The sequence below is a fragment of the Cynoglossus semilaevis genome, unplaced genomic scaffold (genome assembly GCF_000523025.1).
Source record: "Cynoglossus semilaevis isolate Cse_v1.0 unplaced genomic scaffold, Cse_v1.0 scaffold1431, whole genome shotgun sequence".
Classification (NCBI taxonomy): domain Eukaryota; kingdom Metazoa; phylum Chordata; class Actinopteri; order Pleuronectiformes; family Cynoglossidae; genus Cynoglossus; species Cynoglossus semilaevis.
The window spans coordinates 343,852-360,877 of NW_007585118.1; the positions used below are offsets into that span (position 1 = coordinate 343,852).

Consider the following 17,026-nt stretch of genomic DNA (forward strand, 5'->3'; position numbering starts at 1 on the left):
TAACTGTTGGTCTGCCCATCACAGGGTCGCAAAGACAGAACCAAACATTTGACACCTATAGTGATTGTAGTGATAATGAAAATAAACCCCCAAAACAGACTGTTTAATCTCATTAAAATGATTTTAATCTCTTTCACAAGATGTGCTTTAAATAAATCAGAAACAAAAATGTAAAGCACCTAAATGGAGTGTTCATGTAGTACAACTAGTGTTATTAACTTGTAAATCAAGGGATTTGCCTGCATTTAAAACAACAAAGTTTCTACCGATGATGCTCTAAACAGTGCTCAGATCATTAAAACATTTTAGATGGAGATTTTAAAATGTTATCACATGAGCCACAGTAGCAGTTACACAGCCGCAAAATTACAATTCATTCAAAACGCCTCCACCCATAACACAGAAAATCAAGAAAAAATAAATTACTTAAAAATATTCTTTTTAGACACAATAACATTGCGATTTACAGTAAATATATATTTACATCATGCTCTACAAAACAAATCTGACATTATTGCACCAATCAGCAACAGTCACAACAGATAAGTCCATGTCCAGTCCAAACGCTGTCCTTCTTTTACCCAGCTGATGACTGCAATTTTGTTGAAGATGGCAGTTTATTAACTGTTGATTAAATATTGTACTTTGATTAAATTAAATATCAGACCTTGTGTCTTCCCAAATAAACTGTGGTTCCCAAATAAGGGGACGTGGCCCCATATGGCAGACACAGAGGTATTGCACGGGATGCAGCTAATGCAGTGAATTTCAATATTTCCTTTATTTGTGCCACAGTGAGAAAAAATGTGTTCAAAACGAGTTTAATTCAGTGGAGTTTTGATACAATCACTGAATGTGCGGGGCTTGACAATATGTCTTTCTGAGAAAGGGGGCACTGGAAAAGATTTTGGGAACCACCTTTTAAATGTCTTAAATTCTAAATTAACGTTAAGCCAAAATTAAAATAAAACTAGACATAAATCATCAGTACAAAAGTAACCACAGTTAACAGTTTTAAATTTAAAATTCAGGTTCACCATATTAAAACTTTTTTTGTGATTTTGCATGTTGGAAAAGTGTAAAAACAAATTCTCAATTTTTCTCAATTACCCTCACTATTTAGGGTTGCATCTGTTTTTTGGCCTAGAAACAACACAGTTTTTTTTTTGTACTTAAATTCACAGTTAAAGGAACAACTCTGTCTCTGCAGTGTTAAATCTGTAACTAAAATCTGCATAAAAATGAACATGAATGGGCCAAACAAAAAACAAAGTTCTTGATGTCTTCTGGGCTGTGATTCGACGTGCTCCATCCTTTGTGTTTTACCAATGTCTGGAGTCCACCAGCTCTGGTCGCAAACTCATTTTTTTTAGCGTCTCGTATCCAACAACCATGACGATGGCGGTGGGTGTGGAGGAAATGATACGAGCTGACAATCCTTTGGTCATTCCCCAGAAGCCCTCCTCTTTAATCAGCTGTCTGAAAGTCTCTATGACTGATGTCCTGCCTTCAACCTAAACCAAAGATTCAATAGATAATTGATTTAAATTGCAATTCACATCATTTTATTGCAAACTGATAAATTGTGATCCTATTCAGAGGAAAAAAAAAAACCAAGTGAACACTGATATGTTGATGTGATCTAATTTTACGTATTTACAAGAGTGATAAAATGAAATTCCAACATGTATGAACTAACATTAAAGTCTACGTTTTCTGCACTCAGACAATTAAGCATTTGAAATTAAACAAAATTGTCAATTAGCACAATACCCACAGCGTTATCACATAAACAGCCAATATAGATGTTACCTGAATCCTGGCTCTGACCACATCCATAGGGTTGGTTACAGTTGAGGCGGTTGCAGCAGCTAGAGGTCCAGCCATAGCTTGTAGAATCAGATGAGGGCAGTTGCTGGGAGCTAGGTTAGACAGTTGCTCTGTAGAGTATAATGGATGTTGTAACACATATGATACACATCTAATCTCAAACACACAGTAACAGTGAGGTCTTCATACAGTCATTAATCAATGTAATGCCTGAGCATGTGAACTGCTCTATCACTACTGTAAAAGTAACTACATTAATAATAGTTACACCTCATATATAGTACCATCCAAGTACAAGGAAAGGACAAGTGTAGTTCATTCTACACACTTGGCTGTATGACTGTACAGTGACAACTAATGGTTTTAGAAAATATAACCAATATTTTCAATGATAGACATATACTTTCCTGATACATACCAGCATAGAAATGATAGAATGGCCACCAGACGGCACTGTTTGGGATGTAGGTGAGTAAAGAAGCAAAGTATCCTCTGTAGAAGCCCCTGAAACCATCAGCAGCAAAGATCTGAGCCATAATGTTTCTAGTTTGCCCAAACATTCTTTCAGTCTTTCCCAGGTCGGTGTTCAGTCTAAAGCGACTGAGGTCCTTCCCCTGTCCCTGCATCATCAGCTGTTGAGACACGACATCTATAGGAACTGTGATGCTCTGTGCCACCAAGGAAGCCGATCCTCCGGCCACTAGCGACTTGGCCGTATTGTTCTCTGTATAATGTGAGACATACTTCCTCACTAGCTCGTAGGTGGTGATGTATGCCTGGCCTGAGATCAGTGTGAAGGAGTTGACCATAAAGCCACGGTACAAACCCTGCAGGCCCTCGGCACGCAGGATCTTACAAAAGGCATCAAGTGTGCCACTGTAGAGGGATCTACCCCTTTGCACCTGCAACCGAGTGCGGATGAGTGTCGCTGGGTAGACAGTGGCACGGATGGTCATCGTCATGAACACACCGAAAGAGTAGAACTTCCTCTTATCGAGGTCCTCCCACTCGATGATCTGGATGTTCCTTTTCTGCTGCATCCTGCCTGCTGTTGGTGACTCCTCATCTGACTGAATACTGTCTGTCAGTGGGAGAACTTAATTTTAGTGACGTTGATGTAGATTTCAAGGTAAAAAACAAAACAATATTTGATATCCAATAACACTGTGCATGGTGTAAGGTTTTTATGTATTGGCCAAGGTCTATGTTGTGAATATAACCTCACAATTATAAATATTTGACATAATATAAATATCAAGGGCATGACCTTAAACTAGCCATTGGAACCAATAACCCTGAAAGAAAATATTTTTATGATAATGAACCTATCCTCTGATGCTGAATTGATAATAATTCGTAATAACAATACAGTATCTTAGCTACCTAAAGAATTATTAAAGAATATGTATATGTATATAAACATTCAGAAGCACTCAGAAACTTAGAGTCACTGATTTGATGTATGTAATTAACAATAGAAATAATTACTAATTATATAAGAGTTAATTGCTTTTTAAAAAACACGTTTTCTCTCACTACTCTGTTTGACCCCAGTGACAACATCGGTCATAATGTACTCAAGATGGCGTAACTTTACGAGTTACAATGCAAGAGATATACAGAGAAGGATTACAATTACATTTGATAAATCTCAATAATTGAAACTGTTACTACGTTTGACGTTCGCTCAACAACCCTGGCTTGACCGCATCTATGCAGCAGTATCGTGGGTTAGCACTGAGTTAGCTCTCATTAAAGACATACGTACCTCCTCTGACAGGTGTTAATTACAGAATCATGTCGTTATTGTGAATCGAGGTTCGAACACTATGGCGTCATTATATATTCATTTTTTTGTTTTTAACGCTGTCCTAAACTCGTTCTAACAGTGTTTTAAAAGAGCTAAGTCTTAGCTAATGAACTGTCAGAATGTCTTCCTGTTCCCTTTCAAACGCCAGGTTCCCAAGCAGCCAATCACCTGCGTGATGCATTCATGGCCAACCCGTAAAAACCCACAGAAAAACACGTCTCTTGACTTAGTTATTATGAATAGAATAGACCTATCTACCTAAAGCATAGACAAGGAGAGTTAATTTATATGATCGTTTATCATGCATGTGATTAACATCTGTATTGTCCATAGGATTATACCAAAAACTGACTTATAATTAAACTACATCACTACTGAAAAACTTAAGGTATGCTCAACCTTATGAAAAACCTTTTACAGTTAGTAGTTTCATATAGGTTGAGCCAAACAAAAGTTGTGTAAACACAAGCCATGGTGCCAAGGTCCGACTGGTGAAGTTATCTCAATGGTGTCCTACTGATAATTCTTATCGGTGCATAGGACTTGCTTGGACCTGATGGCAGTTCTTTGGATATTTGTGTTTCTACCTTTCACTACTCTTTCACGAAAATAATAGATTTTTATAGCCTGAATATTATTATATTTAGGTGAAACGCATGACACAATTTCAAATAGTGAATAAAATCTACAATTCACAAACTTCTAATAAGCATTTCCAAGCGGGATCACAGGCAATGACTACACTGAAGGTTAAAGTCTGTGTGTAATTGTTTTACGTAACTGAATGTGTGTTTCTTCTCGTGGGAAAGTCGAAATGGCGCTGTAATACTATATTCCAATTCTCTTGAACTAGACACAAAGCGAGTTAGGCGATATTTGCTCCTCCAACCACAAGATGGCGAGAACAGCTATAGGTTTTATTGTGTCGTCGTACGGTGTGCATGAGGAAATATCAAACAGAAAGTGTTCCACTGCTCTGCCTTAGCTAACACTGGCTGACTTCTATCATTATTATTAAGGTGACATTTTTTGTGTTTTACTGTTTACCCTTTTTCTTCAATGTCTTAAAAAGGTAGTAGGTTAAACATTTAAGTTGTGTACATACAGGGTCAAACTTTTTATATAGTAGTTTGCTGACAAACGAGCTTGTTGAGATATTGCAGATTCATTCTGTTTAGCATGAGTTAGCTAGCCTTCATATAAACAGGAAGATGATAGAAAAAGTGTCTCCGAACTTTTCCGATACTCGATTTGCAAATTTCAGTGCCGATTGTTTTGATTTGTTCTATAATTAGCTTCAAAATTAAAATGGTGTGCACGTAAAACAAGTATGAGGGAGTTGTTCAAGATGTTGAACAACTCCCTCAGGTCCATTAATTCAGAAGAACTTAACACATGTATACATGTATGAAGTTTATTTCCCTTGATTTTGAATGTGGCGCCTCTAAATAATAATTGCTTTTCGTTTGTCCTATTCTATAGGAGAGCTCAGAGGGGTGAAAATGGTCAGTTTCGTTTTTGATAAATACAAATTAATTTAACATGCTTTGAAAGGCTTTTTTAATCTATCTATTCTTTTTTATCTTTGCAGTCTCGCAGATATGATTCTAGGACAACCATATTTTCTCCTGAAGGCAAGTTTTGTTATTCTTTAAAAAGCATCTATATATATATATATATATATATATATAAACTTTTATGAGAAAATGTTAAATTATGTATGCCATCTCATTGTATTTGAAAATTGTTATACAATGCTATTTTTTCATTTTTAAATCTAAAAATACTTTTCATTAACATTGTGATTAATTGAGGGTTTAGTGGTTAGTGGTTAGCGACAAGGGTAATGTAGACTTTAATGTGAATTCATACATGTTGGAGGATGATGTGAACATATTGAAGAAATTGTTTCTTTTTTAAAATAATAATTTCAATAATAACATTTTGCTTAAATTTCCAGGACGGCTGTATCAGGTGGAGTATGCGATGGAAGCAATTGGACATGCTGGCACATGTTTGGGAATTCTAGCCAATGACGGAGTACTGTTAGCAGCAGAGAGAAGGAATATCCACAAACTACTTGATGAAGTTTTCTTCTCTGAGAAGATCTACAAGCTCAATGAGTGAGTGATCCAGTGTTGTTCCATATTTAAAGTCAGGCCTTAATTTATTTTGAGTAACTGTTTGGTTTAATTTCTGATTTTTTCTTTTTCCAGAGACATGGCCTGTAGTGTTGCAGGGATTACATCAGATGCCAATGTACTGACAAATGAACTGCGGCTCGTTGCTCAGAGGTAATTTTTCTCATGCGCTTTAGAGTGTTGTCACATATACTTTATTTCTTTGTCACCAAATAGAATATAAAAATGAAGACAAAATATAAACCATGAGTGAGATTTAAAAGACTTGTTTTTAGTCTTTGTTTTACCCCTTTATTAAATTCACAATCTACTGCTGACCAGTTTGAGTTTCCCTTCAGATACCTGTTGCAGTACCAGGAGCCAATCCCCTGTGAGCAGCTCGTGACAACACTGTGTGACATCAAACAAGCATACACACAATTTGGAGGTGAGTTTCACATACAGACTATTAGTTTAATTTTTAAATGCATTTGAATTTGTCTTTTGTTCCACTGTGTCACAAATGTATGGTTTCTCTTCAACAGGAAAAAGACCATTTGGTGTTTCTCTACTCTACATGGGATGGGACAAACACTACGGTTTCCAGTTGTACCAAAGTGACCCCAGTGGCAATTATGGAGGCTGGAAGGCAACATGCATTGGCAACAACAGTGCTGTAAGTCGGAAATGGCTTTTTACAATATGAATCTATCATAAGATGTGCCCTACATGAACACCAGTTTTCTCACAGTCAGATGATATTTAAATGACAACAGATAGGAACCCAAAACATCTTAAATGCATGTTATAATTAAACATAAAAATAATAATATTTGCACTAATTTGTAGTGTAGTGGACAGATGGAAAATGCACAAATAAATATCAGTGAAAAAATAACTTTTTGCTGTAGAAGTTTACCTTTATGGCTTTTCATTGATCCAGTCTTCAACCAGAAACTACTCTTTGTGTCAAATATTATTTGTCAATATTATAAAGAATAAATTACAGACATGTTTCTTAATATGAATAGGTTTTATTAATTTCCACTAGTTTATAAATAATGACCACATAATTAAAATGTACTATATGTAATCAAAATGTTTTTCAAAAATAGGAATGTATTCAAAAAATAGGAATATAACTACATGGCACAATCAATAGATTTATTTTTCTTTGTTACTCATGTAACACAGTTTAATAAGGTTTTGTAGTATACCTAAGTATTCATATTTCACACCCCTCACTGTGTGGACTCTTCATCTCCAGGCCGCTGTGTCCATGTTGAAGCAAGACTACAAAGAAGGAGACATGACTCTATCCTCAGCTCTGGCGTTGGCCGTCAAGGTCCTCAATAAAACAATGGATGTCAGCAAGCTCTCTGCAGAAAAAGGTCAGAACTAAAGAGAGTATTTTAGTTTTCTATTCTGTACATAAGGAATCAATATGCTGGAATGACTTTACAATACTTACAACTCATATGAGACATGCTACAGGGTCATAGTCGTCTGTTTTGGATTATATTTAACCTAGGTCAACGTTGTGATATGTGCGTAATGCATAATTCACTGTAATTCAATATCACAACATTATATTGTTTTATTGTCTTCAGTGGAGATCGCTACCTTGACACGAAAAGACGGAAAAACTAAAATCAAGGTTCTTAGACAAAAAGAAGTTGAGGGACTCATCAAGCGACATGAGGCAGAAGAAGCCAAAGCTGAGAAGGACAAAAAGGAGAAGGAGCAGAAGGAAAAAGACAAATAAGAATAATGATATTTGTAGTCCCACCTTGTTACTTTTTTTTTTTTTTTTTTTACATTAAAATGTTGAGAAGTGAAATGTGTTTGTCATCTCATCATAACACCAAACGGACTGTTTGCAATAGTTACTCTCTCTGGTAACCAATTACTATTGCAGTTAATAGTACAGTTACTGTATATTACAACATATACACACTATGACAATTACAATGAAACTCAGTTATTGCCCAACATTGTTAATACACTGATTTTTCTTACTTTTTAGCTCATTTTCATTTTTGGTGTAATTTGCAAACTTCTCCGCACGATGGCGACAAAGCAAACAATCAGTTTAATGACTCGCATACACACCAATAATACTCTGCAGTGTTTTATGCCTTTATCACCAGCAGTGCAAGGTTACTGACATACACCGTTAAATGTAGTAGAATCCCCATTGAAAATGATGTTAGTCTCTGTCGTTTTGTTTGAATTCTTATCTAATCCTTTGATTTTTGTCTTTAAAACAGCCTGCAGTGTTATGGCTGGTGATTAAGATGTCATGTGTCAAAGAGCAGGTGGTGAGTGTGACAGCAGCAGCAGTGTGTATTTCATCAGTAACTGGCACGATGTAGGTGGTCAGGATTGCTGACCAACCAGCTGTTATTGCTCAACAGTATGCATGTACTGTGGACGTGCGTGTGTGTGTGTGTGTAAAATTAGCGTAGTAAGGATCCAACCTTTTTTTAACCATTTACAGTAAGTAGGAGGATTTTTTTATATATGCATTGGTTGATTCTGAGTACCACCACTGATACTACAGGATGGGCATCAGTAAATATGAACTGGAAGACAGTATAGAGGTGGCACAGCTGTTTCAACAAGTTAACATACAGTTCTGGTTAAGTAAAAAAAGTGAGGTGTAACTGCCTCATCTATTGGATTTTCGTCACATAAAAATGTTGATATCTTAACTATAATTCAGTAATATTCCCCCTATTTGTTTTATCAATTATTTAAATCCATCTCATCGTCTGCAGTGATGTTTCATTTGTTTTGTACTTAAGTTCTTTGGTGAGGATCCTCCATGTTCTCTCAGTCTGCGTCAGCAGCTCTAACTCACATTTAAAGGGCAGAAGCAGTGAGGTCATAGTGTTCACATGAGTTTTTACAGTGTGGAGTGGGAGGATCTTGGCATCTGCTCAGACACTTTTCTGAAAAAGTCTGAACAAGACACAGTGAGTTACAATGTTAACTAAAAAGTTTCCTGTTTAAAATCTGAAAAAGAATCTGAAAAGAAAAAAAAATCCTGTTAAGATTTACATTTTAAAACCTCTCTTTTGGTGACAGTGATGCTCTTGAGTCCTGCTTTTAGGGTATAATCCGCACAGTACATGAAGTTGTCGATTTGACTCTAGCACAGACACTCACCACTGTCTGCTGTGATGAAACAGACTGGGAGAGCAGGGCAATCTGCTGCAGTGTAAACACATCCCAGAAAAGCACTGGAATGTTTCTGCAGTGGGAGCTGGAGTACGAGGTCAACCTGAGGCCAAGGCAGGTGGTATACATCAGAATCAAGGCTGACATCTCAGCATTAACTTATCCAAACAAGGGGCAGGCTGTATGTTATCCTGCGACCAAAGGAGGAGGAGATAGGGGAGGATGGAAGGCAGAAGAGGGGAGGACGAGAGTCTGTGTCTAAAATGTGGTTGTCTCTGCCTCAGGCCCTGTGGGGAAGAGAACCAGTTAGAGTGAGCGGACAAACTGGCTGCCATTTCAGAGGCTTTGATCTAAGCCCCATCGCTGAGCCCTTCAGAGTGATAAGCAGTGAGATCAATCTGTCTGAGGTAAGAGGAGAGTCGTGGACAGAATTTCTCTGATCTCGGGTAAAATGGTACCATATTATTAAAAATTGCTCCAAAAATATAAAATAAATTAACAACAATAGTACGATAAGAGCTACCAAACATTAAATAAAATCAGAAATCGCAGACTCTTTGCCAAATATACTTAATGTAAAAAAAATAGTTCTGAGTTAATATTACACACATACACAAATATGACTCAATGTATCATATAAACATCCCAAACTACATACCCTGGATCACAGGACACACACTGATTTGCCCGCATTTGACAAAGGATGCAGGCATTCAGGTCTTAGAAACAAAAGTGGCTCAAATTAGGGCTGGTTTGGAAGCCTGGATGGTCCGGAGAAATATTATACAAATTTAAACCTTCACATCCCTCAAACAGGACAATTACACCCCTGGTATTTTAAGCCATTAACTGCACAGCAGTCTCAAACACACACACACGCACACACACACACGCACACACACATGCACACAGTGTATTAATGGATAAGACTGATAATAACAGAGGCTGTTGGTGTTATTTAAGGTTACAATATCAGTGCCAAGAGTCATAATTAGACACTAATAACGGCACAGAGCGTCACCAACATCCAATAACCTGCAGAAAACACTGTCTATGATCAAAGTGCAGCATTTATAAAAAGAAAAAGACAACATTCTAATTTAAATACACTCATCCATCCAGCTCTTGTTTAAAGCCAACTCACTGGTGTGTGTAATTCTGGCCTCACTGAGAATTAGAGATTAAGTCATCCTCTCATCCATGTGACTCAGTTTTGGGAGCAGTGAATCTTCAACATCACAGACTTCCTGCTCAGAACCAAAACAGTTCACTTCAGCATGAAGGCCGATAGAATAACAGTAAACAATGATTAAACCCTGCTGCAGCAGCAGTGTACTGTATGAAGCTACTGTGTGCAGCACAATGGCAGGTTTTGTGACATTGTATAATGTTGCGTTCTTGTGATCAAAAACCCTGTAGTGTAGGTCAAACCTCTGTTTTTTTATTTTTAATTACCTGGTTCTTAGGCCTGTGAAGACTGAGCTGAACCCAGTGATTACTCCTCAGAGAATAAATGTCAACGTTAATGTGCTTAATATAAACAATCTGAGGTGAACTGAGGGTCATATGTCAAATGTGATATGTAGTAGTATTTCAAAAGTACCTGTGTTTAACGCTTTATCTAGAAAACCTGACAAAAAGGTAAATGATTGCGGAGCAACTCTCATAGTGACAATTTGTCTTTTATATTTTATAACTTTATCTTAATAACTTTTATCAGCAATTAATATGACCTCTGGAACAGCAATTACATTAAATTAAATAAAACAAACTGGCTAAAATACAGCCCCAAATCCCGACAGAGCCTCACCAGAGACAGGAAACTTGAATTGCCAATTCCAATGCAAATTTCCATCCTTTTATTTTTATTATTTGAGGAAATGGTTATTTAGGAAGACTCTCCCATCCAAAGAATATTAAATAGGAACATCAACATAATTACAAAGAAAATCCCAAAGATTTATTTGAAAAAACAAAAACATTGTGCTCAAATTGCTTGATTGATAAAGTCATAAATAATCAATATCCTCCTGATGACATGCACTCACCCTGTAAAAACCCCTGCAGCCAAAACCTCAGTGTAGATGAATAAAGACAACCTGGATCCACAATCTAGGTCCTCGTTGTGCATAAATTTCACCCACATGTATTAAAATTATAGTACAGTGGTCCCTCTCTATATCACGGTTCTGAATTTTGTGGTAATTTTTTTTAATTATAAAAAATGACAAATGTAAAAATGATTAAAAAAACTAAAAAAATAAACAGCAAAATTATAGCAAAAAATAAATTAAAAGACATCGCTGGTAGCTTTGTTTACAAGAGTAGATCGAACACAGCATTGAGCTCTTCTGTTCCACATGCTGATTGGCTCATGCATCTCCCCTTGTCTGTCCGCCACTCGTTCATTTTGCTTTGCACCGTTAAATAGTTGCTGTAAAGCTTGTGCTCTTGTGTTTGGCTCTAATTTAACACCTCTTAAACGCTCTGATCATCTTCTCAGGCTTATGTTACAAAGTCCAAACGAAGAGTCTGATACAGATGACAGTTAACAGCCTTTATTTTTCTTTCTTATACAGTTCGTCCGTCTTGCCCAGTATCTCTCCTCTATTCACTCTCCTCTCTCCCCGGCGCCTTGATTAGATAGGAGGGGGATCACTGGACCATGAATTGTGTGTTCATGACAGTAAATTCAGCGCTGAAGAGAACGTGATTTGTCTCTACTGTTCTGCTGAGAACAGCCTCTCTGCTGCCGTGGTTGGTTAGATTAGATAGAAGCATTCAGCAAGAAACAAATGTGGTTCACATGCTACACGCTCATGGTACCACCATGGTGCGTACAGTATGTGTGAACAGAATGTTCTGGTACACCAGTAAATCAGTTGAAGATCATTAGCAGCAACTATTTGCAACTATTCAGAGCGATTTAATGTGGACAATAATACAACAGCAGTTTTCTGTTATAAAACCTCGGGGCTAATGATAGGCTTGAATTTGACCTCTTCAGAAATCATAAAATAAATCACCAACAATAGCCTTCAATCAACGTTGAAACATTTCCATGTTGTGAAGAACTATGTTGACCAGAACAAAGAGACACTTGGCTGACATCCACTCAGTTACAGAGTGGACTTCAAAGTTATTCTGCTGGTCTAAAAATCATCGAATGGTTCTGGTCCAGAACTGGTCAGTGTGTTCACCCGGGAGGGCGGTGAGACCTGCAGACTCAGGACAGTGGAATCCAGTCCAGTTATCCTGCAGAGAAATGGAACAAGAACAGATCTGAGGTTAGATTCAATTTTTAATTTTTAATTTTTTGGACTTTATTGATCCCACTCTGGAGAAACTCGTGTTAACAGTGTGTGCTGCAACAGGCTATCCCTGGCAAGTGTGTGGTTCCTCTTGAAATCGAACCTAGGACTCTCCGCTGGGCAGAAGCAGGTGTGCTAACCGCTACACTATGGAACCAGGTTAAGAACACTTATTTGTTCTTATTTTATGTGCTAATAATTGGTTCCTTTAAATTGCTGTTGTAATTGTTGTTCAACCTTCAGGTATTGTGGCGTTTTATTTCTTTTCATTTTTTAAATTTATATATTTTACTTTTATTTTTTATTTTAGTTGGTATTGAGACATCCGTTGAATAATTTTAACTTTTAACAGACTTTTAACATCAAATAGATAAAAATAAATAAATAACATTAGTCAAGTGATAAAACGTCCTGGTTCTAGCACTATGGTTATTTTATTACAAATGATTCACATATAATTTCATGAGTAAAGTCATATAATGTCAGCAGGTGTTCCTCTTCTGTCAGGAATGTATTTTTTGAACCAGACATCAATGACCTTGACTGACCCTTATCTGCAGCTGTTCCCAGTTACCATGAATGGGCCTTTTGTTTCCCTCATCAACACCAAAACAACGACCTGGTTTATTAAATCTGTTACCTTATATCCAGCCCATATTCAAGGTAGACTAACATCAGCTGCCAATCTTTGCTGACCAAAAGACGAAGTGAATTCATTTCTTGTCGGATTATTATATGAGGGTTACAGACGTCTGAGAAGTTTGGGCCCGTGTCTACGGCTATTGTCTCAACCGGCACATATTTTACCCCCCACTCTTTAAATTTAAATTCCCCAGAAACTCAGTCTATTTCATTTTTGATAAGCTGTGTGTCCTAGAAACAGCGGGTGGCGTCTAAATTATGCAACCGTCCACGTCCTCTTAGCGGCAGAGCAGAACTGGGCTGAGATGTCAGAGGGAACAAGCCATGACAGGCTGAGTTAGAGACCTGCATTATGAATGAAGTTGGAAAGTATGGCTCAGATGGAGGTGCAGAGTGGTTGAGGTGATGGAGAAGGACAGGACCAAACCAGATCATGGACCATCTGTGGATGGCAAACTTCACTTTACAGCCCAAAAATGTTCCCTCTCACATGGTCTTTAATATAGCCTCACAGCTGTTAACCAATGCTATCAGCTCCATACACCACTGGTGTATGAGTGTGTGAATATCATTCACCTGTTTAACTGAGTCTCCGTATACTCAGTATATACTCAGCATACTGTACTGAGTTAAACTGTGTGCCTTTTTCTTCTCTTAATATTAATATTTGAAATTATAAATAACAGGGATATCAAACGTCTAAAGTGAAACCACAATAATTTTTCCTTTTAAACTGTATTTACATATAAAATTAACAACACCAAATAATTAGATGCTACATGCTAAATTAAACATCCAGTTTATATATAATCAGTTTACAAAACCAGTATTAAATCTTATGAAGTAATGTGAAATTCTTCATAAAAGATAGAAGACAGATACGCTTCTCTTCTGCCTCTTCAATGTTTATTTATGTTTAGTTAATAACAAAAAGTTTAATTTTGTTTATAGAGTTGTGTTTGTGACCCACATGTACAAACAGAAACTGCCCTCTATGTACTGTGGTCAGCAATAGGCGCTAGTTAAGGCCTCCGTACTCTTTCATTGAATTAATTTCCTCTGATTTCCACATGATTGGTTTTGTCAGTAAAATACAGACAGTTGACTTTTTCCGATGGTGAAACTGATATTAAATCCATCTCCCGTTTGAAGATATCAATAAATCTAAAATTGATAAAGAAATTAATATCATCGCATTTTACGAAAATAAAGCCACACTGCATGTAGGCTAACTTCTGTACGAAAGTTCCCATGATCCTCTAGTCCTAATCACCATCATCGCTGTCGGAGTGGGAAATCCCCCCAGAACCCCTGTGCTTCTTAGCTAAGTCTCCTAACCAAGTTAAATATTTGATGAAATTAGTTCTGCTCACTGCATCCCTGCTCTCACTTCTGCTGCCTGCGTTGCTTGATTTTCTCTTCTTTAGATAACGGTTGGTTTGGTTAGTTAATAATGAGTCACCAATTAAAGCTACTGTTTTTGAAACGCAAATCCGCCTTAAGAAAATATTTTTAGCTAAGAGTGCTGGTAATAGGTATTATGAAGTCAAGTTGTCTGTAGTCCTCCAATTAAGATCTTAGCTTAGGATCTCAGCTTGTATTATTGACAAACTTGTTAAGTGTCATAATAAGGAGTAACATGAGATGTTCAACTTCAGGAAACAAAAAAACATCCAACCTGCAGTGAAACATGGAAACACTGAGAATAGTGTTGTTGTTATGATACAGTGCATTGAACTAGTTTCCTGTGTGCAAATGCAGTTTGCTGTTGTTTTGCTGCTCAGTTTGGTGTCAGACTGTGAAGTGCTGATATACAGTACCAAGAGAAGGCTTAGATACCTAAACCCTGAACCCTACAGTAACTGAAGTGGCGGCAGAGCTTTGCCAAAGAATAATTGTCTCAAAGACCTGAGGGTATTTGTTTGAAAGTTCATGTTTTGTACAAGGTTTTTGTAAAGCTAAATGTAAAGGTTAATATTCACATATTTATTTTCTCTTTATTTTAGCACTTGGGAAACAACTTAATTTTGTAATATTTTGACCTCAATAATAATAATAATAATAATAACAACTTTCATTTTAAACCTGTTCAAACTTGCCAAACTGTATAAAACGAAAAGCAGAAACATTTAATTGAATATTTTTAAATAGTATTATTTATTATTTGGATTAAGTCTTTTAATTGCCTTTATTTGGTTTTATTAATTTCTACCACTGTGTTATTATTTATACAGATATATTATTTTGGACCTTTATTAATGCATTGTTTAGATGCTGCTTTAAATTACCTTTATTGTTTTTTTTTATCTGCTTTTGTGACTTGACTTGTTTGGCATTCTTTGTTCATAGCGAAGTGAGAATTTCATTTGACAGGGAAATCAGTTTCTCTTCTCTTGTGCTTAAACAATATACAGGTTGAATCTTAAATGTTATATAACACATACACAGAACCACAACATTGAGTGTTAAGCTGCAATTCCTCTTAAACAACTTCATCCTGTTGATTGTCACAGGGAGAGCTGAGACCAGTCTCTGCTGCCATTGGCAGGATTAGACTCTATAAATCAGATCAACACCATGTAACAGCAACCATTAACCCCAATAAAGTGCACAATGTTATTTCTAGTTATTTCTAGTTCCACCAACTGTACTGTAAGCTGTAAAAAACAGGAACCATTCAGTGCTAATCCCTTTGTCACATGATTTTGATAAATTACAGATGTTCCACTCTCTTAAGTTTATATTCAGGTTTCAGTGCGAGCGAGGGGACGTAAAAGGCTGGTGTTTATTTGGAACCGATTGATTTAGTGTTGTTGAATAGAACTCAACCACATCCTGCCTCTATTAGCTGCTCTGTTATTGTCCATTAGATGTGAGCCATGTCTGGGCTCTGTGTAGCACAGAGGGAACAGGAGAATGTGAGTCCAACATGTGTTTGGACTGGAGATCAGTGATTGATGCTCTGTGAGGGTTCACCTGCCTTCACCACCGAAGGTCTTCCTGGAGGGAAGTCTGCACAGCTGGAAATACAGGTGCCTCACTAAATATTTTACTTCTTATCTGGCAAAGCTCAACAGGGTAAAAAATACATAAAGTTTAATAAAGATGTAAGACAGTGGTGAGACATGCTATGATGTATGGTTTAGAGACAGTGTCTCTGGCTCATGGATAAAAGGCAGAGCTGGAGGTGTCAGAGATGAACATGCTTGGATTCTCACTAAAAGTGAACAGGTTGGACTTGATAAGATGTGAGCAGATTAGAGGAACAGTATAGGTTGAGCAATTTGGTGATGAAGTCGAGGAGGAAAGGTTGAAATGTGTTGTGATAAAAGATGATACATATGATAAAAGGTGTCATAATAGAATGGTAAAATGGAAAAAAGAGTCCTAATTTAGCATGTCGTTTTTTGGCAAAAATGTTTTCAAGATTTTATCTTGTCTGCATAGTTCTCATCAAATTAGAGCATTTTGAGAATTTAGTTTCACAATTGTTCGGCAAAATCATAATTTTATCATGACATTTTTGGTCAGATATTTAAAATTTTTGAAAGCCTATTTTAGTTGTTTTTATTACGTGCTTTTCATCAAATTAAAGCATTTTAAAAAAATGTTTGGATTTTTTTTTAGAATTTGTTTTTTTTATTTTATGGCAAAACCCTATTTTTGCATGTCATCTTAGTCAAAATTCAAGTTTTGAAGAATAAAATTCAAAATTTTATGTTTCCTGCATGTTTCTCATTAAATTGGAGCATTTTGAAAAACATTTTAGAAGTTCTTTTTTTTTTGTTTGTTTTTGACAAAATCCTATTTTCTAATGTTGCATTTTAAGGCATTTCTGGGACTTTTTTTTGTTGCATTTTTTCGTGATAGTAAGGCTATATTAAGGCTATAGTAAACTTAAAGTAAGGATTGTTTTTGGTGATATTTTGAAATATTCATATAAAATATTTTTTGCAGTTTTTAGCACAAATAATTCACTTGGCGACATGTTTTGAAGAATGAACTGGCATTTAAAGGCATTTATGGGACTTTTTTTGCATTTTTTGAGGATAGTAAGGCTTGTGTTTTGTGATATTTTGAAATGTTCTGATAAAATGTTTATTGCAGTTTTTAGGACATAATCTTGCATT

General features: G+C 36.5%; 2 protein-coding genes across 2 annotated transcripts; one reads left to right on the forward strand and one right to left on the reverse strand.

Moving 5' to 3' along the window:
* Window positions 1-1,172: 1,172 nt before the first annotated feature.
* On the reverse strand, window positions 1,173-3,831 carry slc25a44b (solute carrier family 25 member 44b). The gene is made up of 4 exons (XM_008337315.3): window positions 3,599-3,831; window positions 2,249-2,911; window positions 1,813-1,940; window positions 1,173-1,514 (listed from the first exon to the last, which is right to left on the reverse strand). Exons 2-4 carry the CDS (start codon window positions 2,868-2,870, stop codon window positions 1,323-1,325), a joined length of 942 nt encoding a protein of 313 aa, XP_008335537.1. The 5' UTR covers window positions 2,871-2,911; window positions 3,599-3,831; the 3' UTR covers window positions 1,173-1,322.
* Window positions 3,832-4,527: 696 nt separating this feature from the next.
* On the forward strand, window positions 4,528-16,619 carry LOC103398645 (proteasome subunit alpha type-4). Its single transcript, XM_008337318.3, has 9 exons — window positions 4,528-4,659; window positions 5,123-5,145; window positions 5,232-5,274; window positions 5,601-5,763; window positions 5,857-5,934; window positions 6,120-6,208; window positions 6,306-6,436; window positions 7,028-7,151; window positions 7,371-16,619. Exons 2-9 carry the CDS (start codon window positions 5,143-5,145, stop codon window positions 7,523-7,525), a joined length of 786 nt encoding a protein of 261 aa, XP_008335540.1. The 5' UTR covers window positions 4,528-4,659; window positions 5,123-5,142; the 3' UTR covers window positions 7,526-16,619.
* Window positions 16,620-17,026: the final 407 nt, after the last annotated feature.